Source organism: Camelus dromedarius, chromosome 12 (assembly GCF_036321535.1).
Source record: "Camelus dromedarius isolate mCamDro1 chromosome 12, mCamDro1.pat, whole genome shotgun sequence".
NCBI lineage: Eukaryota > Metazoa > Chordata > Mammalia > Artiodactyla > Camelidae > Camelus > Camelus dromedarius.
The window spans coordinates 52,337,513-52,362,847 of NC_087447.1; the positions used below are offsets into that span (position 1 = coordinate 52,337,513).

Below are 25,335 nucleotides of genomic sequence, written 5' to 3' on the forward strand. Positions count from 1 at the left end.
CGGGAAGGAAGATGGCTACAAACTGAGGCTGACTGCAATCCCTGAGCTGAAAGAAGCATTCTAGGAGGCTGGAAGAAGAGAGAGGCAGAGGGGTTCAGGCCAGAAGGTGGTGGTGGTGTAGGGAGACAGCACTGCACCAGGAAGCCAGGCAACCTGGGTTCAAATCTCAGCTATACTTGGACTGCCTGTGTGACCCGAACTAGCCACCTACCCTCTCTGAGTCTCAGTTTCCAAATCTCTCAAATGGGAACACAACAGTTATACTATTTCATAAAGTTGTGAGGATATCTTATCTCACATATGAAAGCCTCTGTAACCAAAACTCGGATGTATCCGTGATAGGGATGGTTAGGGCTTTGGAGACAGAGGGGATAGGCCAGCAGGGGAGGAGGAGAGGAGGTGAGGGTAGATGGCCTTGACCCAGCACCCATCACAGTCCAGGCAGGCACCATGCCAGGTAGAGTGTGACCAAGTCACAGTAGGGAACGCCAGAGGGATGGGCCCAAATCAAACCCTGGAAGCCTGCTCTCTGCCACACACCAGTACCAGCCCTGTTAACACACATCAGCTCTCCTTCACTGTTACAGCAGTGCTTTCCAGAGAGCTGCATCCCCTTAGTGTAGAAAGTGAGGCACAGAGCGGGTCAGCAACTTGACCAAGGCCATACCTTCAGTGAGCAGCAGGCTAGCCCTGAACATCCAGCCCCAGCTCTTTCCCCCGACTTCCCACGGCCCTTCTCTCCCGCAGCCTGAGCACCGCACCTCTATGCTGTGGCCCCAGCCGCGACCCCAGCTCTGGTGCCAGGCCAAGGAGCCGGCACACAGCAGGTCCGCACCAGAACCCGGGCTCGCAGCCCAGCCACCCGCCCCGCGCGCCCTGCACGCCCCGCACCTGGTCTCCAGCGGGATGTTGCTGTTGAGCAGCCAGTTGTCCTGGACGTGGGCCGGCTCCTGCGCGCTGCCAGCCACCGGCTCTCCGGAGAGCGAGTGGTCCGTGGGGGCCGGGCTGGGATTGCTCCTTGGCGTGAAGTTGCCCCGGTTCAGGGAGTTCACAGAGGCCGCGTGGTGCTGGTTGGGGGTGTGGGCGTGCGAGAGCGGCGGCGGCGGCGTCCGGAGCCGCGAGTGGTTCTGCAGGCCGCCCGGGTGATCTAAGGGCACAAACACGCGCGGTCAGCGGGGCACCGGGCAGCGCGGCTGCGGGAGGGCCCCACGGGGACCGCGCGGGAGCAGCTGGGCCTGCCGCCGGCACTGGCGAACTGGACACGGTCATGCATTCAATAAACATTCACTTGACGGTCATTCATTGAGCACCTACTATTCTAGGTGCTGGGGATACATCAACGAACAAAGCAGAAAATTTTAGTGAAAGACAATAAACAAGGTTAAAAAAAAAAAAAAAAAAAAAGGAAAAAGAGTACCCTCCCATGTCCCCAACCTCACGCTGTTTTAGACACTTTAGGGTTATGGCCGGAACCAGGAGCTTCAACATCACCTGGGAATTTGTTAGAAATGAAAATTCTTGGGCCCTGCCCCAGACTTACTGAACCATGAACCCTTGGGAGGGGCCCAGCAATCTGATCGCACAAACTCTCCAGGTGATTCTAATGTTTGCTAAAACTTGAGAATCACTAATTAAATATAGTGGGCCACAGCAAATGAAACAAGCAGGATACATCTGAGATGGTGATATATCTGAGAACACATGAAGCTGGGAAGGGGACTGTGGCCTGTGTAAGTGGGGGCAGTGGTGGAACTTTAGATCGGATGGCCAGTGATGGCCTCAGGGAGAAGGTGATTTCTGAGTAAAGAGAGTGAGCCATGCTGGTGTCTAGGGGAATTAAAAACCACCGCTAATATTTATGGAGCACTTACTATGTGCTAGGCACTCTTCTGAGCCCTCTACCTGTGTTAATTCATCTAATCCTCATAATTTACTACTGAGCAGGTACTGTTTGTATCCCCATTTTACAGATGAGGGAATTAAGATAAATATATTTACTCTTTCAACTACTTGGAGCAATAGGTATTATTTTCTTCAAATTTATAGATGAAAAACTTAAAGCAGGTAGGTGAAGTGCCCTACCCAAGGGCATGTGGCTAAGTGGATATTACCCACAAAGAAATAGTTTCTATTTCTTCTATTTGTGATGCCACAAATGAGGTTAAGTCCTGGAGGTAAATCTTAAGTACCATTCACATAAGCTATGCTCATGGAAAGTCTAGGCTTTGGAAACTAAGGATATTATGGGGGTGAAGAGGTCAGAAAACTGGATTCTATTCTAGATTCTGTCACTTATTAACCACATGGCCACTGTTGTGGACGGCGTGTTTGTCTCTCCAAAATTCACATGTGGAAACCCTAGTCCCAAATGTCATAGTATTTGCAGGTGGGGTGTGGGGGAGGTAACCAGGTTGAGATGAGGACAGGAGGGCGCAGTCTTCGTGATGGGATTAGTGCCCCTGGAAGAACAGACTAGAGAGCTCACTCTCCCTCTTTGTCTCTGGGCCACGTGAGAACACGGCAAGACAGTGGCCCTCTGCAAACTAGGAAGAGACCTCTCGTCAGACACTGAATCTGCCAGCACCTTGTTCTTGGACTTCCCACTTCCCAGCCTCCAGAACTGTGAGAAATAAATGTTTGTTTAAGCCACTCAGTCTCTGGTAGTTTGTTTCAGAAGCCCAAGCTGACTGAGACAGAAATTGGTACCCAAAAGTGTGATGATGCTGTAACAAATATCTAAAACATGTAGAAGCAGCTTTGGAACTGGGTAACGGGTAGAGTCTACATGCTAGGAAAAGCCTATATTGCTGTGGAGGGACTGTTACATGTGATTCTGGTGAGAGTTAAGGGGAAAAAAAAGAGAAATGTAGAGAAAGCTTCCATCTTCTTAGAGAAAACATAAATAATTATGTACAGAATATTGATTGATAGAGCTGGACATTAAGGGCAATTCTGATGAGGTCTCAGAAATGAGCATGTTCTTGGACAATGGAGAAAAGGCAGTCCTTGTTACTTGGTGGCAAAGAACTTGGCTGAATTGTGTTCATGTTCTAGTGTTTTGTGGAAAGTAGAAATTGTGAGCAATGAAATGAGATATTTCACTGAGGAGATTCGGAAGCCAAGTGTTGAAGGAGTGGCTTGGTTCCTCCTGGCAGCTTAGAGTAAAATGAAAGAAGAGAGAAATGAATTGAAGAAAGAACTGTTAAGCAAAAAGAAACCATAACTTAAAGACCTGAAAAATTCTCAGCCTACCCATACTGCAAAAAATGAGATAGCATAGACGGAAGAGAATAGCAAAGGTGGGGTGACTGACCATTTGATGAGATGACCATGGCTGGGAACCAGGGATCTCGTCAGCCACCCTAGAAGGAACACTGCAATCTGAACCAAAGGGGATGGAGACAGAATGAAAGACATCTGTCAAGCTTAGATTCTACAGGACAGGACGACAAAGCTATTTCACTTTGAATTTACGATATTCTTCAAGAAAAGGGAAGACTGTCCCTGAAGGTGATTTAGAGGTCATCAGGGCTACTGCCACAGTTTCAGAAGGCCTAAATCTAAGACAGCCCTGGACATGCTACATAGTCTCTTTGAGCCTCAGTTTTCTCATCTGTAAAATGGGGGAAAGGGTTTATTAAGGGAATCACAGAGGTACAGTGATATAAATGAAGCAATCAATGGGAAGGAAATATTTCTGAAGGTCACAGCTTACAAAGTATTCCACTTCATTTGTTCCCCTCAAGTCTCCTGTATTTCACAGAGGAGACTGAGAGTCAGTGAGTACAGGGTCCAAACCAAGGCGGGTATGATATTCCAAAGGCTGTGCTCTTCCTTAACTCAGGAGACAGCTTTCTGGAAATCATCAAGCACAATCAAGTCTGAGGCACTATCAGTGTTATGGCTATTTTTAATGGAAGAAGCACCTGCTTTTTAGGTAACCCCATCTTTTATGCCAACCAGTTGTAAAGCAAATCTGGTGGGAGTGAGGTTGGGAAGCACGAGGAGGGAAAGAGAAACAGAAACCCATCTGAGCAGATGGCTTCCTTCCTACAAACTGCTATTTTCAGGATGAAGTCCACACAGGGTCTACCAAGCCCTTCAGAATTTGATCCATGCCTGTCTTTCCAGCATTGTCTCTCATCAGCTCCCTCTCTCTACCCCCCTACCCCACCTCCTCCCAGCCACCCCTTTCCCCCAGAGGCCAAGAGATCTGCTGGGGCCACAGAGTGGCTGAAATTTCAACTCCAATGAAGATGGTCCCCAGGAAGCCACAGAATGTAGATGTGCCATGCTGTGGTCCTGGACCAGAAGAGAGCTGACAGGGATGCCCCTTGATGGGAGGGGAGAGAACCTGGGAGCCAGGTGAACAGGCAGAGGGTCCCACTCAGATAACAGACAGCCTTGGTTCAGGGAGAAGGTGAGCATATGCTGGGTCATTTGTGTTGTCCAGCTGTCCCCAGGTAGCACTTTAATGGAGACATTTGGAAACTGAGAGAGAAGCCAGCAGCAGAAGAGGCCTCTTGGGCTGATGGAGTGCCCTCCCTTCTCTTGGCCTTTCAGGCTGCTGGCTGCAGTCCAGGGCACTACTGCCCAAAGGCTATCAGGAGGCCAGCAAAGAAGGGGCACCTAATCTTGCTCTTGGCCCCTCACTAGGCATTAACCTTCCCACGGCATTTCACCTAACTGATGTTAAGAGCTGCTGGCATGTATATGAGCACATACTTGTATACTGTCCCAGCCTGAACTTTTCTGATGCTCACAACAGCCCCTAGAGGACAGTATTATTATCATTCTCATTTTATAGATGAGGAAGCTGAGGCTTGCAAAATTAGAGAGTGGTTCTTATTAATCTATAGCCTGAATTCTATCTCTCAAACCATGCTGACACCTGCTCGATCATCTGGTTCCATGGCCAAAGGCAGGAAGAAGACCCTCAGCGAAGATGCAAGCATCTGAGGCCTAGGTCAGGACAGGTTGGCCTGCAAGCCTACGGATACCTGTTTGTGACTAACTGGGGACGCCAGGCTCCAGCTTGATAACTGTTTGGAAGCACTGCCAAGAGCCCTGGAATGATGACATTTTTAGTACAAGCCTCTAAAAGGAAATTCTCCTATGTGGGTAAGGAGTGTCCTGGTCTAAATCCATTCTACTTTTTGAAGCTCAGCTCAATTGCCACCCCATCCTGAAAGCTTCCTTGATCTACGCCCCCCCGCCATGTTCTTTTTCCCTCCATTGAATGCTAGTAACAGGTAACGTGGACCACTCACCTTTTCCTTCTCCCCAAGAGCTTGCATGCTTATATCCCCATTTTGCCTCCTCTAGCAGGTACAAAAACCCCTGTCCCCTCTGTGCTGTGATCACAGGTCCTAGAACCAAGCAGATACTTGGTCTAGGTTTACTGAGCGAATGGCTCATGTGAGTGGCCTGGGCAGTCTGTCCAGGAGGCAAGCTGATGGGAGTATTCTGTATGCAAAATATCATCACAGACCACTGGGCTCCCAAGGCCACGGGCTCAGAGCAGCCCTTTACTTACTCGCCTGTAGCCAGAGTTCCAAGCGCTTCAGCTGGGCTCTTTGTTTTTCCTTCCATTCTGAGAACACTAGGAAAGGGGACTTTTATGTCTCCCAGGTTCCCTAGGGGAAAGCTCTGTATTTTGGGGCTCAGCAGTGGGGACTCAATCACAGCCCCAAAAAAGTCATGACCTTCCCAGGACCATGTTTTCTCTGGTCTGAATGGAGTCTCATCTCTGCGCCACTGACCAGGAGTGAAGACAGATGGGAGAGACTATAAAGAGGCCTTCTTTTCTCCTCTTATTCTCCCCAATTTATACCCCCATCTATGGAGGGAACTCAGAACCAATTCACTCATTCAGCATGTACTGAATCCCCTTTCTGTGCCAGGACCTGTAAACTGGGTGTTGGGAATACAATGGTGAATGAGATAGAGTTGGCCTAAGAGAACTCTTTTCTGGTTTCTCCTCACTGGCTGGGTGGTCTTTTATAATTCATGTCACCTTCCTGGTCCTTGTTCTGTGCACCTGTGAAAGGTGCACATATTCCTACATCACCACTTTCTGGAAATGAAAAGCGATGTCCTTTGTTCAAGTGTCAAGTACACAGTGGGCCTCTACTGGGTCCTGAGAGGAAGGGCCTGTGTGCCACTCATCCCATATCTTCTGTCAATATTTACGGAATGCGGGGAGGGGACAGCAAATCAGGCAGGTGGACCTCTTGTCCGCGTAAGTAATGGCTTTTCTCCTGCTACCCAGGAGTAAGCTTGGGAACGTCTGCAAAGCTGTGCTCTAATTCCAATTCACACCCTCTTCTCGCAGATACAGCCACCAAGTATGTCTCTGAATCAAGCCCAGATAGGAGTCATTTTTATTGTTATGTTGCAAGCCTCTGTCAGTAAAGGCCACTTACTTATCTGAGTTTTGCAAGAAGCCTGGTTTTCCAGGAAGGTTTGTTTTGTTTGTTTGTTTTTTCACTTCCTACAAGCTCTCACATCTATTTACAGTTGCTGGTTCCCTCCCAACACTTCAGACATTTTTCATGTTATATACACAAAAATCTAGAAGCCTCTAGGCTGCATCTTCCTGAACTGAGGTCATAGTTGAGGTTCTTTAGAGCACTGGGTGGAGCAGTAGGCAATAGAAAGAGACTAGGCTTTGATGTCAGACAGCCTCGGGTTCACGGTTTGGCTCTGCCACTTATAAACTTTGTTACCTTGATCAAGACACTTAATCTCTCTGGAGCTTCATTTTTCTATTCATTAAATGGAGCAATGCCCACCTGATAGGACTGTTATGAGAAGTAAATGAGATCATGTATGTAAGGTACTTAGCACAGTGCCTGAAATACAGTAATGCTAAAAAAAAAAAAAAAAAGTGACCATTAATTCCATGGTCATGATAAAGCAATGATGAATGGGTAAGTTGTAAAGTGCTAAATTGTCACCATGACAATCAGCACTACAGCATTTACAACAGGGGTGCCAAAGCAAAAAGCCTTGAGAGAGAAAGAGCAGGAAAACATCTGGCAGAAATGTGGCACTTTTGTTACAACTGAATCCCATTCTGGACAACCTTCTGGCTTCCAGGAGCCCTGGTCTCGGGAAGCTGCCTGGAGCTCAACATGCAGATCAGAAGCAATGAGAGTGCCTGCAGCCTGACACGCAGAACCAAAGGGGACACATGGGGTCTCCATGTCTTCAAAGATGTGGGCCCCTTTCTGCATTAGGTAAACATCTCAGAGTAAGTCAGGTGCCGCTCTGTCCTGGGTTCAAGGTGCTCCCTAAGGAGAGGGCCCCTGAGGTTGTTCAATCAACCGGCAATATTATACTGTTGTGTGCAGGGACTTGACAAGTTTTAAGATGAGGATGAGCCCCAGCCTTGACAAACAGCTGGTGTTTGGGGGACAGATGTAAAAGGAGGTACCAGAGCAGAGCTCAGGAGTCTCCCAGACCTAGGTTCTGACTTGGCTTTGTCTCTGACAAGCTACATGATTTGGGGCAAGTCACTTAAGTTCTCTGAGTCTCTAATTCCTCACGTATAAAATGAGTTTGTAATAGTAACATAACAAAAGGAAGAGAAGGAGGGCTACCATATATTGAATACACAGAGATCCAGAGACGAAACAAATACAGATCCTGACTTAAAGCTGCTCACAGTTTAGTAAAAATAACAGACATAACAGACACTATGCAAAATGGTAACTGTCATGAAATGGTAATAGTTAATATTTATTGAGTACATGCTATGTGGCTGCCTCTAAGTGCTTTACTTATTTAATCCTTATGACACCTCTCATAAAGAAGGTACTCTTATGACTCCCACTTTGCAGATGAGGAAACTAAGGCACAGCAAGGCTAAGTAGTTTGCCCAAGTTTACTGAACCAATGAGCGATGGAGCCAGAATCTGACCCCAGGCAGCCTGGCTCCAGAGCCCATACTCCTAACCACTCTGCTTCACACATACGGTATGAGTCGACATGGGGAAGCGGCCTATGATGGATGGTGCACACCACAGTGAGTGTCCACAAGCACTGGCTACTGGAATCCTTGTTAGCTATACACTGCAGCCCACTGGCACTCCATGGAGAACAGAGGGGGCTGCCAGCCTGACTGTCAGGGGTGGGGAAGGGTTCATGACAAGTGACATGTGCTCTGTGTCTAAAGAGTATTCTGGGCAGAGGACAATGCATGTGTGAAGGTTCAGAGCCTGAGAGAGAGAGAGAGAGAGAGAAAAAGAGGGGCTGCGAGGCCAACTGGGGCACTTCTCCAAGTAGTGCGGGGTGGCTGTGACGGGGCAGTGGCAGGAAGCCGGTGGAGACACTGGGAGCAGGCCTAGGTGGTGGTTGTCTGGAAGTGCCAAACAAAAGAACTTGATCTTTATTGGGAGAGTGGGGGGGGGGGGTGCCCTGATGGGCTCTGAGCAGAGGAGAACCATGCTTACACTAGTGTTTGGGACAGATATCCATCCAGGGGCCTGGGGGCCATCTGGAGAATGAACCCAGCAGGGGCGGGCTATAGGCAGGATCCAGACACTGTGGGATGCTTGACTGCTAGGAAAACTCCAGTGGAGCTTGTCAGTATCCTCCTCTAAGAGAACATTCAAGGGAAAAAGGCGTACACTTCCAGCGCTTTGGCTCAGGCAAAGAATCCGAATGGGTTCTGCGATCCTGACCAGCAGTGGCTCGGAGAAAGGGTGCCAGGCTGGGAGCCTGGAGGTCTCCTGGCTGCAGAGCTAACGACGACCCAGTGTGCACGGTGGTCATTAATCGGGCCCTAAAGACTGTCAGATATGAAGGATGATGGTATTTAATTATCATAAAACACGAAAACTCCAGCTGCCAGAGAATGCCAAGAGAAAGAGTTATTTGACTTCCATTAAAATGCCATCGACCACCACTGACTCGGGATGGTGCTGGAGCGGTGTTGAGAACTGAGCTAATGACCCTTGGCCTCCACGACTAATTTAGAGAGGCCAGAAAGAAAGCTCTGTCACCACAGTCGGCAGCCGGAGCCTAATGGCCTGACTTCCAGCCTCCGTTCAGCCTCCTTCGAGCTGTATAATCCCGGACCACTTGTTTAACCTCACTGAGTTTCGTCTTCGTCACTTGTCACAAGTCTAGGAAAGCACCTCACAAACTGAAGGGTCCCAGGTAAGAGTCAGGGTGGTTGTTGTTATTATTATTATTATTATTTCCTCAGGATGAATAATAACAGTGACGTCTAAACTGGAACCGCCGGTCTGAGCATGAGGCTGGGGGCTGCATTTGTGTGCTGTTTTCTCTGCCCGTTTGTTCCCTCCCTGCACACATGCTCTCTGCTCACTTTTACTACTCTGCTGTTCATTCTCTGTCATGGCCAATGTGCAGGGATTCTAAATGTACTCAGCCTGAAACCCCAGATGGACACACAGATGGAGAGGGCCCTTAGAGGGGCGGCGGGTGGACTGGAGCTTCCTGAGGAGACTCTTTCAAGGGCTCCTGAGGGGGAGTGAAAGAGTGCCCTGAGGTCACAGGGCAGCTGCTTCTGCTCCCTTGTTCATGCAGTCGGGGCAGAACTTTGGGTGAACAATCTGACTGTTAAAGTGCTTGTATGTGAGAAATTTGTATTGAGGGACAGTGTCTTACAAAACTAATGCAAAGCTTCATTGTAGGGTGCACTGGTTTTCCAAATAGAGGTTTCTGCAAATGCGGAAGGGGCTGTTTTCTGGTTGTTATGATGGGAAAGCACACCTGGCATTTGGCAGGAGGGGCCAGGAAAGCCAGCCGCATGCTATGCATGAGACCCGGTGATCCTAAGTGGGTACGCCGTCTGGTCAGCGATTAGTCGGTTCATCTAGGATGGGCAAATAGCTAATACAAGATTTTATTCCCTGTTTGGCTCCACTCCCATCCCCAGTTTCAATCACTCTCTGTCACAGGAGGCTGACTGCTAAGGACAGCATCACCTGGGCTCCCCTGCCCCCTGGCTTCCAGATGGCTTTGGCTAGTGATTAGCACAGCAGGTCACTGAAAGGAGGCAGGAGAGAGAGGCTGAGGTCACTCCCCTGCGCCCATCCTCTGCAGAGCTGCTTCAGGGCAGTGTCCCAGGCAGGAGCCTCATCCCTCAAGGCTACAGCAGGTAGCAGGTAGAGCGGTCCCAGGAAGCTTCCAGGAAGAGCGAGGACTTGAACTGGGTACTGAAGTAGAGACAGGGTGGAGGTGTATAAAGGGGAGTGAGTGGGCATTCTTGGCAGGGGACTGGAACGGACAAAGGCTCACAGGCTGAGAGATACAGGCCCCTAAGGCAGCAGGACGGTGTGGAGACCTGGGTACCCAGAGCAGAGAGCTGTGAGGCGCTGAGGGGGAAGGGTTGGCGGCGAGAGAGAGAGGCTGACGTCCACCTCCAAGAGCCTGGAGGGTAGGCTAGGAGCCTGGAGCCAGAGGGGCAGCTTTAAGGGTGTTGAGAGGGCTCACCCCAACTTCCAGCCTTTTAAAGCCAAATGTTAGAGCACTTCCAAGAGTGAACCAGAATCCCAGGCTTCATTAAAATGCATATCCAGCAATCACTGCTCTCCTAGGGTGGGGCCGGGTGAGGGGCACCCTGCTGCTGTGACTGGACAGTTGAGGGAACTGCAGTGTCAGGGTCCCTGTTAGAGGTGGAATCAGCATTACTCTCCCTTCCCAGGGTCATGGTAATTTACAGGCAAACCAAGCTAAGAGCATCAGAAGTGATCTAAGTGTGTATATGAATAATTTGGCAGGGCCACCTTCTGAACCTGAAAGAACTATCAACAAACATTTGCCCAAACTTCATTCTTGCACTTGTCCCTATCAGCTAATAATTGCTGTGTGACCTTGGGCAAGGCATTTAACCTATCTGAGCTCCAGTTTCCCCAACTAACACACAGGAGGAAGAGGTGGTGTCTCCTCCTCCAATTCTAAAATCAAGGCTGTATCATTCTTGGCAGATGAACCTGGGATATTTGTGAATGAACATCTGCTTGCAAAACATGTGCATAGAGAATTATGCACTGGACTGTGCTGTGTCACTGGGCACCAAAGAATGCAGAAAGATGAACTGGGAGGAAGAGAAATATGGTTCTTCTTTCCTCCCTTCCTCTCTCCCTTCCTGCTTCCCTGCTTTCATTCCTTTCACAAAGGTCACTCCCCATAGAGCCAGAGACCCAGAGATGGATTAGACAAAGTCCCCTGCCTATAAAATGTGAACAGACTGCTCAGAAAAGGTTGGCTGCAGCCACAGGGTTTTACTAGGTACATGGCTTTTCCCCAGCTTAAAGTTCACCTCAGGGCAGAACTTGTCCTGGGAAAGCTTTCTGCTTGTCAAGTAACTTTTCCTTCCTTCCACTGTCACCTTCCTGCCCTTTTCAGAAATGGTCTGACCCATGAACTGTTAGGTCAAGTCCCAAATCAACAAGGAAACTTATCTATCAATAGGAGTGTGTGTGTGTTGAGTGTAGAAGGTGGAATTCAGTTCAGCAGGAGTCTGCAGTAGGCTAGAACAGATTAAGAAGCTCATGGAAATGTAGTGGGCTGTATTCATAGAGGTAGAGCGCTAAGAATGAGGGAGGTGATGGTCAGGTTGTGCTGATGAGAGGAGAAGCATGTAGACTGGACATCATGCCAGCACTGTATGGGCTGACCCTCCCCTGGGGTCTCTGGAGCTAGTCAGGATGGTAAGGGGTTTAGAAACCATGTTCCTCTAGGGGTAAGCAAAGGACCGATGTTGTTAGCTAGGAAAGAAGACAGGGTAGGGGAAGGGCTTAAAGAAGGAGTGTGTGTCTAGGAGTCCAACTGAAACACCACATGTCTTATGATTAGCTTTCCAGGTCTCGTCACTTAAGCCATGCATAGCTGGGAAATTAAACACCCACTTACATGGAATAGTAGAGCCCCGGACTGAAGAACTGTTCCCAGCTTTGCCATTAACTCATGCTATGACTTTAGGAAAATCCCTTCCCTTCTCTGGACCTCAGTCTGTGTGTCTCAAATACGAGTTTCCTTCATTTTTATACATGATCTCCTGAGGTTCCTTCCAGCCTCTGACAGTCTGATTCCTTGTGGCTTCCCTTGTCCTCCCAGACAATTTCCTGGAAAGAAGGAATTTCCTGGGCAGAGCACGACTGCTGACTTCAAATAGCCAAAGGGTGGAGGAAGGGGCAAATCTACTCCACAGGGCTTCAGGAGGAAGATTCAGGGCCAAGGCCAGGAAGGTACCTGGAAGCACCAGCAGTTCAAAGTCAGGACACCCTTCTTTCCAAGCTTCACAATGGGCTACCTCTCAAAACGGTGAGCTCCCTGTCAATGAAGCAGTTTTAAATAACTAGCCTCAAACTATTCCCTGAACTTCCAGCCTCTGCCACGCTAATGAGATATGTAGAGAGCTCAACTGAATGCCTCCCTGCTTCCCATCCCCTACCCGTTCCCTCTCTTTGCCCCTGATCTCAGCATCACTAGCTGCTGCCAGCACCACCTGCCCCATCAATCAAACCAGGCGGCTGGGAATCTCCATTGCCTTCTCCCTCTTTTTCAGGTTCCACAACTTAGCAATGGTTACTGAGTGCTCTGGCTTCCCCTTCCACATCTCCGTGGAAGTCTCACCGCTCGCACTGTCACTCCCTCAACTCAAGCTTTCATCGGTAGATAACTAGGCCAGGGCCACAGACAACACTCGGGTCCCAGCCCACAGGCTCACCCCGCTTCTAGTTCACTTGACATCCATCAGTGTCAAGAAGTGAGCTTCCTAAAAGAAAACGGTCATGTCGCTCCCCTGCCGTCAGTGGCTCCCCACTACCCATAGGACAAGACCCTCGCCATCTGACCTGAGCCCAGCACTCCAGGGCTGCACCTACAGCTCTCCGCTCCCCTCTTTAGGAAGGTTCCAAGGTTAAAAAGACTAATTATAAACTGCTTATGAAATAGCTCACTGCTTGTCTCACAATCACCGCTTTGCACGTGCTCTTTCCTTCTGCACTAAAGGCATGACCTGGTTAACTCAGATTAGAAATTCCCTTCTCTTAGAACCCGTCCATGACCACTTCTTACACCACCCTCCCACGTGGGTTCGAAGCCTCTCTTCTGGGCTCTTCTAGACCCCATGGCTCACTCTGAATTACGATCACTTGTTTGCACATCTGTCTTTTCTTCCAGACGGTACACTTCAAGGGTGGAGGTCTTATCTTAATACATCACAGGCTGTGAGTCTAGAAGCATGACTCCTTTCTCTGGGGTATTTGGCAGGCTGTCTCACCCAGGTGCTGCCACTGGCTCTCAGGGGCCATGAGGAAGTTTGGGCTCTCTGGGCACCCTGATCTTTCTCTCTTTAAACTTGACCTGATGCTCTCCAAACTGCACAATTGAGACAGCAGATCACTGAGGTGGGCATAAACTCTTTTTATATTTTTATCAACAGTTGAAGAGGCCATAAAAGGAAATCAAGGCAATGACTCTCAAGGATCCTACAGGGAGGAGCCTATTTTGTTGAAACAGACATCAGCACTGAAGGTCAGGGCAGTTTATCAGGTGGCTTTCCTTTCTCTACCCTCGACCCAGCCCCATTGCTTGGGCTCTGCAGGAGGCTAAAAACCAGCAGAGGGAGAGGTGAATTCTCATCCGTCACACCCACAGCTTTCCCTCTTTTTTATATCCATCAGTAGTTTGGAAGAAACTGCTTTCTCCCGGAAGAGATGCTGACATGCCAAGATGAAGCGACAGGTTGCTAGAATTACTGCATGTGGTTAAATGTCATGTCTTAGGCTCAAGATGCCTTGGGTTCAAACCCACTTTCCCTACTTACACCCTGGGCCACACTACGAATCTTTTCTGGACCCCAGTTTGATGCCACCGTGGCCAGGAAGGAGAGTGCAAAGTCAGAGAACATTGAGTTTGAAACCAGGTTTCACCACTTAACAGCTCTATGGCTTTGGGTGAGTTTTTAGCCTCTGAAAGTCTTGATTTCTCCTTCTGTAAAATGGGGATAATAGAACTATCTGCTTCTTAGTCTTGTTTCAGGGGTTTAGTGAGACTGTCCGTCCATGTAGGGGCCTTAGCACAGTGACTGGCAGACAGAAGTACTCAGCTGAGGTGAACTATGAATTCCCTCTCATAGCACCTTAGAATCCCATTGAATTACAACCCCATTAGGCTGTGAAGTCTGCAAGGGCAGAGCTCGAATCTGTCTTTTCACTGAGGGCTTGGTATTCCCAGTACCTTCAGTCGACTTCTCTCTAGAGGCTACTAAGCTGTCAGTAAATGTGTGCTGAATGAAATGAAATTAAGCCCTTGTCCATGCAGGGTCTTCAGGTCTGGGCACCAGGAGGCTGTCAGCGGGAGGAGAGTGAGTATCTAGTGACATGTGACGATAAGCCAAGCTCTCAGGAAGGTTTCCTTACTTCATCAGAGCAACACTAAAGGTAGGTCTTAATTTCTCCATTTTATAGACAAGCAAACTGAGCCTCATAAACCTGCTGTGCCTTTGCCCATGACTTTTTCTAATGGGAGATCTCAGGCCTCAGTGTTCAGGGCAACTTTATGAAACATGACGTCTTGATTTACAGAAACCTGCCCAAAGTCACATCACTAGGAAATGATAAAAAGCCAAGATCCCAGCAAAGATCTCTCTGTCCTGTCTACTCCAGGGGGCATCAAGCCTCCTAGAGGCAAAAGAAGGAGAAAAAATAAATTCAGAAGTACGTGAGCTCTACGTATTGAATAATTTATTAAACGCAAAACCTCTCGCATGTTTTTGTTTTGAATGAACAACAATCATGTCAATAGTTACATGGATGAGGTGTTTTGGGGACCCCAAAGGTTTTACTGTTTGATGACACACCAGAAGAACAATCTTACGAGGTAGGTGTTATCATCCTTTTACACACGGGGAAACTGAGGCTCTGCCAGGCTAAGAGGTTTGCCTGGTGGCAGAGCTGGTAAGCAGGGACTCCAAGCCCAGTGCCCTCCCAGCCCCTAGAAGCTGCATGTAAACACACACCTCGAACCTCGGCCGAAGAGCACCCACCCAACCCCAGCAAGTCACAAGGCAGAATGGGACCCCTGCCTGAGTGATTGTGACCCTCCTCCTCAGGCCATAAAAGGCCTCATTCAGGGGAAAAGGCAGAGAGCATCCAGCTAATTATACTGCAAGAGAGACACTTTCTATCATTTATGACAAGGACCACATGTGGCTTTTCCTTTTGATACAAGCTCAGGAGATCTTAGGCAGGTATTCCATCCATCAATGTCCATGAACCAAGTGACACCAGAAACAGATAAAAGGCATTTGTCCTCCTGAAGTCCTCTGAGAAGTGTCCAGCTCAATGCCCAGGCCACAGAAATGTAATCATAGTACTAATACTGGCCTCAAAGTACTGTAGGCTTATTGTGCTGCCAGCTACTCTGCTAAGCGTCCCTAACACACTTGTTTCCCATTTCCTCTCCCCAAGAGTCCTGCGAGGTAGGTGGATGAGGACACAAGGCAGAGTGGTAGGAGTGTGGGCTCCGGAGCCATGCAGCCTGGGTTTGAATCCTGGCTCGACCACTTCCTTGCTCTGTGGCCTTGCACAAGTTACCCAGCTCTCCTGTGCCCTACCTCCCTGACATCAAATGTGGAGCTAACACTCATGGGGTGGTTGGGAGGATTCACATAAGGTTCTAAGAGCATTCGCGGCACATAGCAAATACTCAGTAAATGCTAGCTGTCATTATGTCTGTTTCGCAGATGAGGAAACTGAGGCTCAGGGAGAGAATCTGCTCATGCTCTGTAGCTACTCAGTGCCAAGACTGGAATTCAGATCTGCCTAATTCAACTCCTATGCTCTTAATGGCTATGGTATCCTCTCTACCCTTCATCCCATGATGCTCCATAAATGGTACTGGCGGTATTTTATTACTATTATTCATACTTGGGAATGCCTTCTGAAGTTCTTCGCCCCTGGTCAATGTCCTCCCAGGATGACCGACTCCCAGCTCCTGCCCCCTCTTCCACGGTGTCACACGCGGCTTACGGAGCAAGTCCCTGCAGCAAGGGCACAGACGGTGCTGATTTCATTTCAATGCAAAAAGTGTACAGTCTGTGGGCGCCACCTGGGCTCATTCCCCAAGTTAATCCTTTTCTCTCAGCTGTGGAATATTTTATTTTTTCAATTTCAGAATCTACTTATGTTAAAAAAGAAAGAGAGAGAAATCCAATCAGCCCAGCTCAGGTTTGCGAAACAAATAATGCAGCCGGCAGAGAACCTTAATCAAGCAGTTATATTCATAACCACTATGATCATTGCTCTGCCTAATTTCTACAGCCCAAGGCCTCCTACAGAAAATGTCTCTTGACAATACAGGATGCCATGCAGAGGCCCAGTGCCATTGCTGAAGGGGTATGGAACTCCAGGCTGGCATCAAGCTGACTTTTGAGCAAATTTGGATTTGGAGTCACGTCCCCCAGGAATTCCTCCCACACCTGAATGTCATACTACATTTTCTGTCTTTCCTTTTTTTTTTTTTTTTTTTTTTTGAGGTAATGGAAGAAGTAAACTTTTTCCTGGCTGCTTCCTTTGTTTTCTAGAAGAAATAAAATAGAAAGGCCAAGCTTAGTGTCCTGGAGACAAGTGCTTCAGAGTCTGGCTGACATGGGTCTGAATTCTGGTCCTGTCACACTCATTAGCTGTGTGACCTTGTCAAGTTACTTAATCTCTGTGAGAGCATCTACAAAATGAGGATAATTATACCTACTCACAGACGGAAAATTAAATGAGAGAATAGTGAGTTTCCTTCTAGACTGTGAGCTCTGTATTTCTAATGCTTAGCACCAGCACTTCTTCATTGTAAATCTAATATAAATGTTTATTGACTGGGCCTTCAATGCTAATGTTCATTGTTTTCTGACTGATTACCATGTGCCAGGGGCTATGCTAAATTCTTCATAGGCATGATTTCATTTTATCCTAAAAACAACCCTGTAAATCATGTATTATTACCCCGCTTCCAGCTTTGAGATAACTGAGACTCTGAGAAGTTAGGAGACTTGTCCGGAATAATACAGTTAGTAAGAGGGGAGCCATCAGAAATCCCAACATCACAGAGGCAGAGCCAGGACTCACAGCCAGGCCTCCTGACTCTGTTCTGTCCCGCCCCCGCCTCCCATAGCACCCATCAAATGACACACACAGCACATTCTCAAGGACAGTTATTTCCCCTTTCTTTTTCCTTTTGACCTCTGATGTTTTGGGATTCCTCAGACATCAGGGCAATATTTCAGGATATTTAGAGGGGCTTAGTCATCATTTCCAGCCAACATCTGTTGAACATTTGCAGCAGGCTGGCTCTGGGTTAGTTCCTGGGCAGAGACACCTCTATCTTGGCTGTGACTTCCAGATTTCTGGACTATCCAGACAAAATCAAAGTGAGAGATCTAACTCTCCTGAATGACTTGAGGGGAGAGAAGGTGCCCACCCAGGTGCCTGGGGAGTCTGATTTGCCCTGCCCATGGTCCTAGGTGGCAGGGTAGGCTGGACTGGAGATCCAGCCCCGCCCTGATCTCGCTGGCACATGGTCCAGTCAGCCCACATCTGTGGAGCTCACTTCTTCCCTGTGTGAAAGCAGAGTAGTAGACCTGATTCATCTGGTGAGCAAATATTCCGGTCAGTTGTTTACAAACTCCTCACTCCTAGAATCCTACTGATAATTTCCTCTCAATTACCTAATGTTGTAAAATACTTTGTTTCTCACACAAGCTAGATTCATTGATGAATCATTAATTGCTTTCTCATTTTTTAATCAAACACAAGTAAAGCAGATGATCAGAATTTCTGGTAGGACCAAGAGGATTCAGTGAGTGGATCCCTGGCACCTGGCTCAGTGCAGACCTGCAGCAGGCCCTGTGTTTTGTAAATGAACGGATGGATGGAGGAATGCCTGGGGCTAAGCAGAAGAGCACTAAATGGTGGGAAATAGAGTCAGAAAGACCCAGATCTCAATTCCAGCTCTACCATTTTCAAGCTGTTTGATTTTGCATAGTCACTTACTTCCCTAAGGCTCAACCATCCCATCTATGAAAGGAGAACAATTAGACACATCTTGCAGGGCTCTTGTGGAGGTGATTAATGATGATAACAATTAAGATGAGAAAAATCAGAGTAGCTAACACTTATACAGAGCATAGTATGTGCCAGGCACTGGTCTAAATGCTTTACACATATTAACCCAATCTTCATAATAAGCCTAGGAAGCAGGTACTATTATCACTCCTGTTTTACAGATGGGGAAACTACAGCACAAGAAAGATGTTATGTAACATGCCCCAGGACACACTTGTATGGTGGAGACAGAATCCAAACCCATTTGGTCTGGCTCCAGAGTCTGTGCTCTTAACCCTCCACTCTGCTGCCTGGGCAGGTCATCAAAGTTGCTGAATACATAGCACAGTAACTCCCATGCTTACTGAGCGGAAGCCCACAGGCTGGCAGCGCACTCTTACAGAGGGACGATGAGCATGGTGTCCGGCAGGGCTTTTGGCAATAATGGCAGTCACTCAGAGCACCCTTATATCTGCATAATCTGTAATGACCAGCAACAGCCGTTGGGATGGAGTACAAGGTGCTGTTAGAGACTGGCTCTGCTGGGGGCTGTGCCACAAAGACCAGAGTGAGTGGAAGGAAGAATGAGGCAAGGGCTATCTGTTTAGCCTCCATTTCTGGAAGACACACAGGAGTCCACTTGCTCAAGGCTATCTCCAACCACCATGCCTTTGCCTCTTTCATGTACCTATGTGGCTGTTGCTTGCCTGGCATTTCTGGGTGATAGAAATTCTATTTTTGTTTTGGGGAGCCCTACTCTCAGCTTCTGAACTTGGATGGAACCGGCTTCAGGGAGGCCAAGGAGAGCATCCCATTTCTCCCACCAGGGTGTCTGATGCAGGTGGGGACACGTGACCCTGCCCAGGCCAATCGGAGACCATCCCAGAATTTTGCAGGCACTCTGGAGAAAGAGGTGCTCTATTTCCCCTGGGTTTACAAAGCTGGTAGCATATAAGCCTGGAGAGTTCGTTTGTCATCAGATGGGGAATGCCTGTGTGAGAATGAGGCCAAAACAAAGAGAAACAGAGTCAAGAGTCAGAGAAAGAGATCCATGGAGGCATCATTTGGATGCCTGGATCGAGCTAAATCTATGGAAAAATGACCCCTGGACTTTTCAGTTAAATCACTCACTACATTTTCTTTTCTTAAAAGAGCTGTTGGAGTTGGGTTTCTATCCTTTACAAGCTACGAGTCCTGTCTCACCCACTCCTATTGCTTACTCAGACTGGAGTCCCTTTTCTGGCCCTCTCCTCAATCCATAGGTCGAAACTCAACTCAGAGGCTGCAGTACCACATCAAAGCCCTTGCACAATCTGCAGATAGACCTGGCCAGGCTCTTCTTGGGCCCCATGAACTACAGTGACAAGGTACCTGCGCTTGGGACACAAATGCGTGGGCATGCACGTGTCCCCCACTGACTGTGAGCCTGATGTAACTTCTTCACCTCCACGCTCCTTGCACCCAGCCCAGTGTTTGCCACATGGTAGGTGCACATGCTCTGACATCACCAGCATTTAAGCAAATGATCACAAACATTCTAATTAAAAAAGAATGCTCCACTGATGGAAAGTCTGGCCATTTCCACCTCATGAAAAAATGTCCTGTAATGATCTGTGGATGTTAAATAATGAGAGAACGTCCACTTCCAGGTGGCAGATCATGGCCCGAGTGGGAACAATGGAAGCAGCTGCGGTGCTGAGCCTGGAGGCAGGGAAGGGCCATCCTCCAGGCACAGTACCCCAGTTGCCGCCTTGCTCAAGTTCTCGTCCTGCCGCTGCATTACTCATGGGCACTGTTGCTAATCACAATCACTCTCATCGATTTTTTTCTTCTCCCCAAGGACGAACTACCTCATCCTTCCCTCTTCGAATGACCAAGATTATGTGAAAGCAGCCATCTGGTACATGTTAGGCATCACCCCCGAAAGGAAGTCATCCAACAATATATTACCAAAAAATCTTTTAATGTCTCCATTCTCTTAACTGTCCATGCAAACTGGGCAGAATAATTCCAAATGGAGAAAACTACGCTTGAGGCTGTGGCTGTGACTCACAGCCCTTCCTGTCAGGTCAATCAGAGAAAACAACTCGGTGCCCGCCTGTCTCCCCACATCACCAAACACTGAGCCTCCTGTGTGCCAGGCACTGGGCTAGGTACTTTGCATGTACGCTGTCTGATCCATGGTGCAGCACTGTCATCCTCATTTCACCAAAGAAGAAACTCAGTCTCAGAGAAGTGAAGGGATTAGACTGAGGTTACCCAGTAAGTGTGGATTCAAACCGAGGACCAGCTCGGACAAACATAGGATCTTTCTACCTCCCCCACTGCCCACTCCGCCATTGACACTGTATGTTAAAGGGATTCAGCAAAGCGAGGAACAGCCAGTCCTGTGGCATGTATGTGATGTGCTGAGTTCCATCTCCAGGCTGGCATTACCTAGACCAGTACAGGAATGGGGGAGATGCCTGGGTCTGTCATATCTGGATATCCCAAGATGCTGTGACCCAGCAGATAGGTCAGCTCCCTAGAGCTGAGGTCTGGGCAGGGAATGCCACATCACAGTGACCCATGCCCCAAGACAAGTGGGTTGGCCCCAGAGGAACTTCAGATATACATCTCTGTTACTCCCTGTCTAGAATTCCAATGTGGCACTTAGGAGTATGTCTAAATGTCAGAAGCCTCCATGAAGATAGAGTCTGACTGCCCTCTTCACACACACTCGAAGGCTGAGCCATCATTACAGACACTTCCCCTCTGATTCTCCTCTTTTGCCTGCTCCAAGCCCATCGTGCAGCACAGCAGGGCCGTAACCAGAAAAGGCAGGCACTGCAGGCCCCTGGGGGAATCCTGCTCTCCCAGAGGACTGAGGGGAAGGCCTGGAAATGGAAAGCATAGGGCCAAGATAAGGAGGGAGGTGTCAGTCTTGCAGAGTCCGGCGTCTGGTTGACAGCTCACGGCAGTTCTTGTCCTGAACCCATCACTAGGCTGAGTCACATACTGCCTATTTTCCTGGAGATCTCAAACTTTTTCTGAAGACCACAAGCACTCCCTTGGAACTTCAAACCCCTTTCCTTCACTGACCTTGCAGTACAGGGTCAAGTCAACCAGCTTTTACTGGAACCTCTTACATATGATGCCATGTGGTAGACATGGAGTGAGGGAGGGTGAGGCATGAATACCATCCCTGCCAGCAAAGCAGTGAGTCTCCTGTGGGAGATGGGCTTGGAGACGATGAACACGAACAGGTGCTCCTATCGGGGGAACTGCTGATATCAAGGTGTATGTAGAGGGTGATGGGGCTGGGAGGGGCTGATGTTCTCCTGCAAAATTGGGAGAGAGCCTAGGAGAAGTCAATAAATGCTTTCCAGATGCCAACATGCAGCAAACATTCTGCAAAACATTTCTATACCTGTCTCAGAGGCAATCTCTGGAGGCCTTGAAAGGGTGGGTAGAATTAATTGATGTGAATCATGCATAAAATACGCAGGCACAGCTTGAGCAAAGGCAGGCAGAAAACAAAGGGAATGTGGTCTATATCATTCAAAACGCAATTAACTAAGTCCTACCCTCGTGATGCCTTTACGATGACAGTTCTTATTACTTAATTCTTGCTGGGTTTTTGCCCAGTGTCTCCAACTAGGCCAACTTGTCTGTATCCTTCTTTAAATCACTGTTCTCCCCAGAGCCCTCACAGTGCTCTGCTGGCTGCAAAGGCAACTCAACCATTCCCGAGGAATTGAGGACTACATTCCCGTAGGATAAAAGAACCCTGAGTGGACTGATACAAGAGCAAATCTCATTTCTGAGTAGCCTATCCAAAGGCAGGTTGTAATATCAAAAGAAAATCCCTAGCACGGTGACTCAAAGACTAGAAGTGAGTGGACTAGAAGTGGCAACAGTGTGGAAATCCTGGTCTGAGGTATGATTATAGGTCAGCAGGTATCGTAACCCCAAAGGCCGAGGACTTTAGGTATCAGGAAGGAAGTTCAACCAAAATGCCTCTCGAGTACAAAATACAAACAGCTGAACAAGGGGGGTTCAGTGGGGAGGCAGGAACGTCTCAGGATCAGTCTCAGAATGAAGTGAGGGAGGAGGCGGTCGCGGAGCAGGTGCTCAGAGCATCCTTAGCATCACCACCATCCTATCGCTACGTCCTCAGTACAGAGGGACCTGCCCAGCCACGAATTCCTTTCTGCAACACTTTTTTTTTTCCTCTTAAGCAACTATTTTATGCCAAGTATTGAAAGAAGCACAGGGTACACAATGACAAACAGGAATAGCTGGTTCCCACTCTTAAATGGAAGAAAGAGCAGTGAACAATCCAAAATCAAGGGCAGCAGGCAGCATGACACGGTCAGGGCTGGCTTTGTGGGTGTGTGACCATGGTAGTCATCAGGCCGCACCCTCAGAGGACCCTGTATTTGGTTTAACATACTGTCCCCATCTTGAAATTCTTCCAAATTTTTGAACAAGGGACCTTGTATTTTCATTTCCCAGTGGGTCCCACACATAATATAGTCTGTCCTGGATATAAGAAAGTTTTGCTGTTCAGCTTCTATTCTGCCCTTTCCTTACTGAGTGGCAACAATGTAGTCTGGGGAACTGGGCTTTTCACAAGGTACCTGAGAAATCTAAGGGTGATCCCATCCCCTGGGCTAATGAGTGGTTCAGGAATGACCATGTGACAGTTCTGGGCAGTGAGCCTTGAGGGGGAAGTTTCCTGGAAGTTCCTGGACAAACTCTTCTATGCTTTTAATACTGAGCAATGGGAAGCCAGTCTCCCTTGCCCATTGAATGAACAAGATACTCTGCATTGCTACTAGCAGCTACCCCACAACTACAAGGGGCAGCCAGCCTGTGGATGGTAGAGCAGAAACATGGAGAGAACCTGGGTTCTTGATAATGCTGTTGGTCACCGGAGCAACTGGCCCTGAAGCCCACCCTACCTCTGAGTTTCCTTTTATGTGACAATATACATCCTAATACTTGGTGTTTTCTGTTAATTACAACCTTAAGCATCCTGACACTGAGTTGACCGACTTTGTTCTAAATCCTGCTTCTGCCACTTATCAACAGCACCTGTTAAGGCAAGTCCCACTTTCTCTCCTCCACTGGAAGAAGAGGGCAAGGAACCACATGGTATCAGCCTGTAGTGAAGATCAGAGGAGGCAGTGCTAGCGCAATTGCTGGGACTGCGCCTGGTGCACAGCAGGGCTCAGTCAGTGCTAGGTGTTATGACGATGATAATGTTGTGTCCTAAAAGAGAGCTGCTGACCATTGCATTTCCTGGTGATGAACTGCTTATGAGCTGAATTTCCCAACTGGAAGGAAAAGCAGTAGAAATCTATTAAAAAAAAACAAAAAAAACCTTCTTTTTTCATAAATAGCAAGGAAGGAAAATGCAAGAGAGCTGGAGTCTGTGAGTAACTTGACAGATACTTACCCAAGTGTGGAAGTTGCCTAAAGATGGCACCAGTTATGTTGGAAAGATGGTGAAAATGCAGATGCTTTCAAACATACGTCCATGTCAGTTTGAAAACTGTTTCTATGTGGTTCTCTTACACAGCCATCAGAGGAATGTTCCAGAAGGTCATTTCCCTGCCTAAAGCCCTTCCATGGCTCCTGGTTCTCTTCACGATAAAGTCCAAGTTCCTCTGCCTGGCATTCCAAGTTCTTTAAGATCTGGTTGCTTTTACAGCCTCATCTGTCACTGTATCCCTTGGCCACACTGAACTATGTGCAATTCTCAAACAAGGCAATAAAAGAAAGGCAATCAACAACTCCAAGAAAACTAAAGGCATGTATAAGAAAGGAGGCATGGTAGTGCACTACTTGGCTCAAGAGCAAAAGAAACAAAAAACGAAACCAGAAGACCATAATTTAGAAACAATCATAATTATATGACCAATGACTACATATTTAACCAAAAATGATTATAACAATCCTGTTAGGGCTGTGGTGAGGGAAAGCAAGAGAGTTGGTAGTGTGGGAGTTCTTCCATTGCAGGAAGCCAACAGACAATATCTAAAATAGATCAATGAAGAGATACCAGTATACGCACCTTATTTACATGGAGGTAAATAGCAGAGGAAACAGCTAGAAGAGATCAGAGTTGTTGTCAGCAGGAGAGTGGGGCTTGGGAGTGGGGAAGGCTGGAACAAGGGACTGCTACTTGTTTATTACAAACACTTCACTAAAATTTAACTTAAAAAAGTTTGTATATATATTATTTTCCTTTAAGAATCATGACAAATGATGTTTTAAAAAAAGCCATAAAGGTACAGCTTTAACACCAAGTGTGATGTTAACATTACACTTTGAGAAAAGACACAGTAAACAGAGCTGCAGGGTGGTATTTTACAGATCAAGATAACCCACCCTCTTACACAGTGAACACCCATAATTAAGGGACTCATCTGGAATCCATCATTGACATGGGCTCTTGAAGGCTCTGGAAATGCTGATTTACCTGGCTTTACAGATGATGATTTTCCAAGTTTGGGGGATAAAGACAAAAATCTTTATCATACTGTATATTTTTGCTCCTTGTTATAAAACATTGATATTCACCAAAATATGTTTTTCCTATAAACCACTCTCATTTTTTTTTGTTTGCAGTGCACTAATGTTCAGTGAAGCATTTGCTTTTAGTCTATGCGTGAGCATGGTGTTGGAATTCCTTCACAAGGATTATTTTGCTGTTTGCTTGGAGCTTGTTTCTGATGAATTATTTGCTTGTGTGCATTGTGGCTACTAGCATAGAAATTGATTAATGTTAAAGTTGTTTGTAAGCTGCTGTGTGCCATTTTTTTTTACTGATATATTCCCTCTGTCTACAGAGATTGCATAGGAATTTATTCCAGTTTATTCTCCAAGAAAAGAACTAATGATGTATTACATTTATGTTAGAAAAAAACAAACAAAATTTGTAAGGAATGTAGCTGGCTCTACACCACTATACTCAAGAAACCTTAGAATGTTGAAAGGAAAGGATGTAAATGGAGAAGTTTATACTGATTGAAATTAGTAAGGAATGGGATTTGAATATTGACTAATGTGAATCCAAGAGGTTTTCTTATAGAAGCTTCTACCCATAATATAGGACATATCAGTGTCTTCCAAGTTCTCACTGGACCAGACATGCAGGATCAACACTCACAAGGCTCCTGTGTTAAGACAAAGGGCTCAGCAGTGTTAAGGTTTAGAAGATGTGTGTAAAGTTTTCTTCCAACATCTGTTATTCATGTCCTCCAAGTCA

At 47.4% G+C, this 25,335-nt stretch overlaps 1 protein-coding gene across 2 annotated transcripts in view; it reads right to left on the minus strand.

Annotated features, from left to right (window-relative positions):
- TENM4 (teneurin transmembrane protein 4) overlaps positions 1 to 25,335 on the minus strand; it is a 2,614,938-nt gene that overhangs the window by 221,931 nt on the left and 2,367,672 nt on the right. For both annotated transcript variants that reach the window (XM_064492755.1, XM_031460439.2), the window contains one exon: positions 892 to 1,147. In XM_064492755.1, coding sequence (XP_064348825.1) covers positions 892 to 1,147 — 256 coding nt within the window. The remainder of the gene's footprint in view (positions 1 to 891; positions 1,148 to 25,335) is intronic.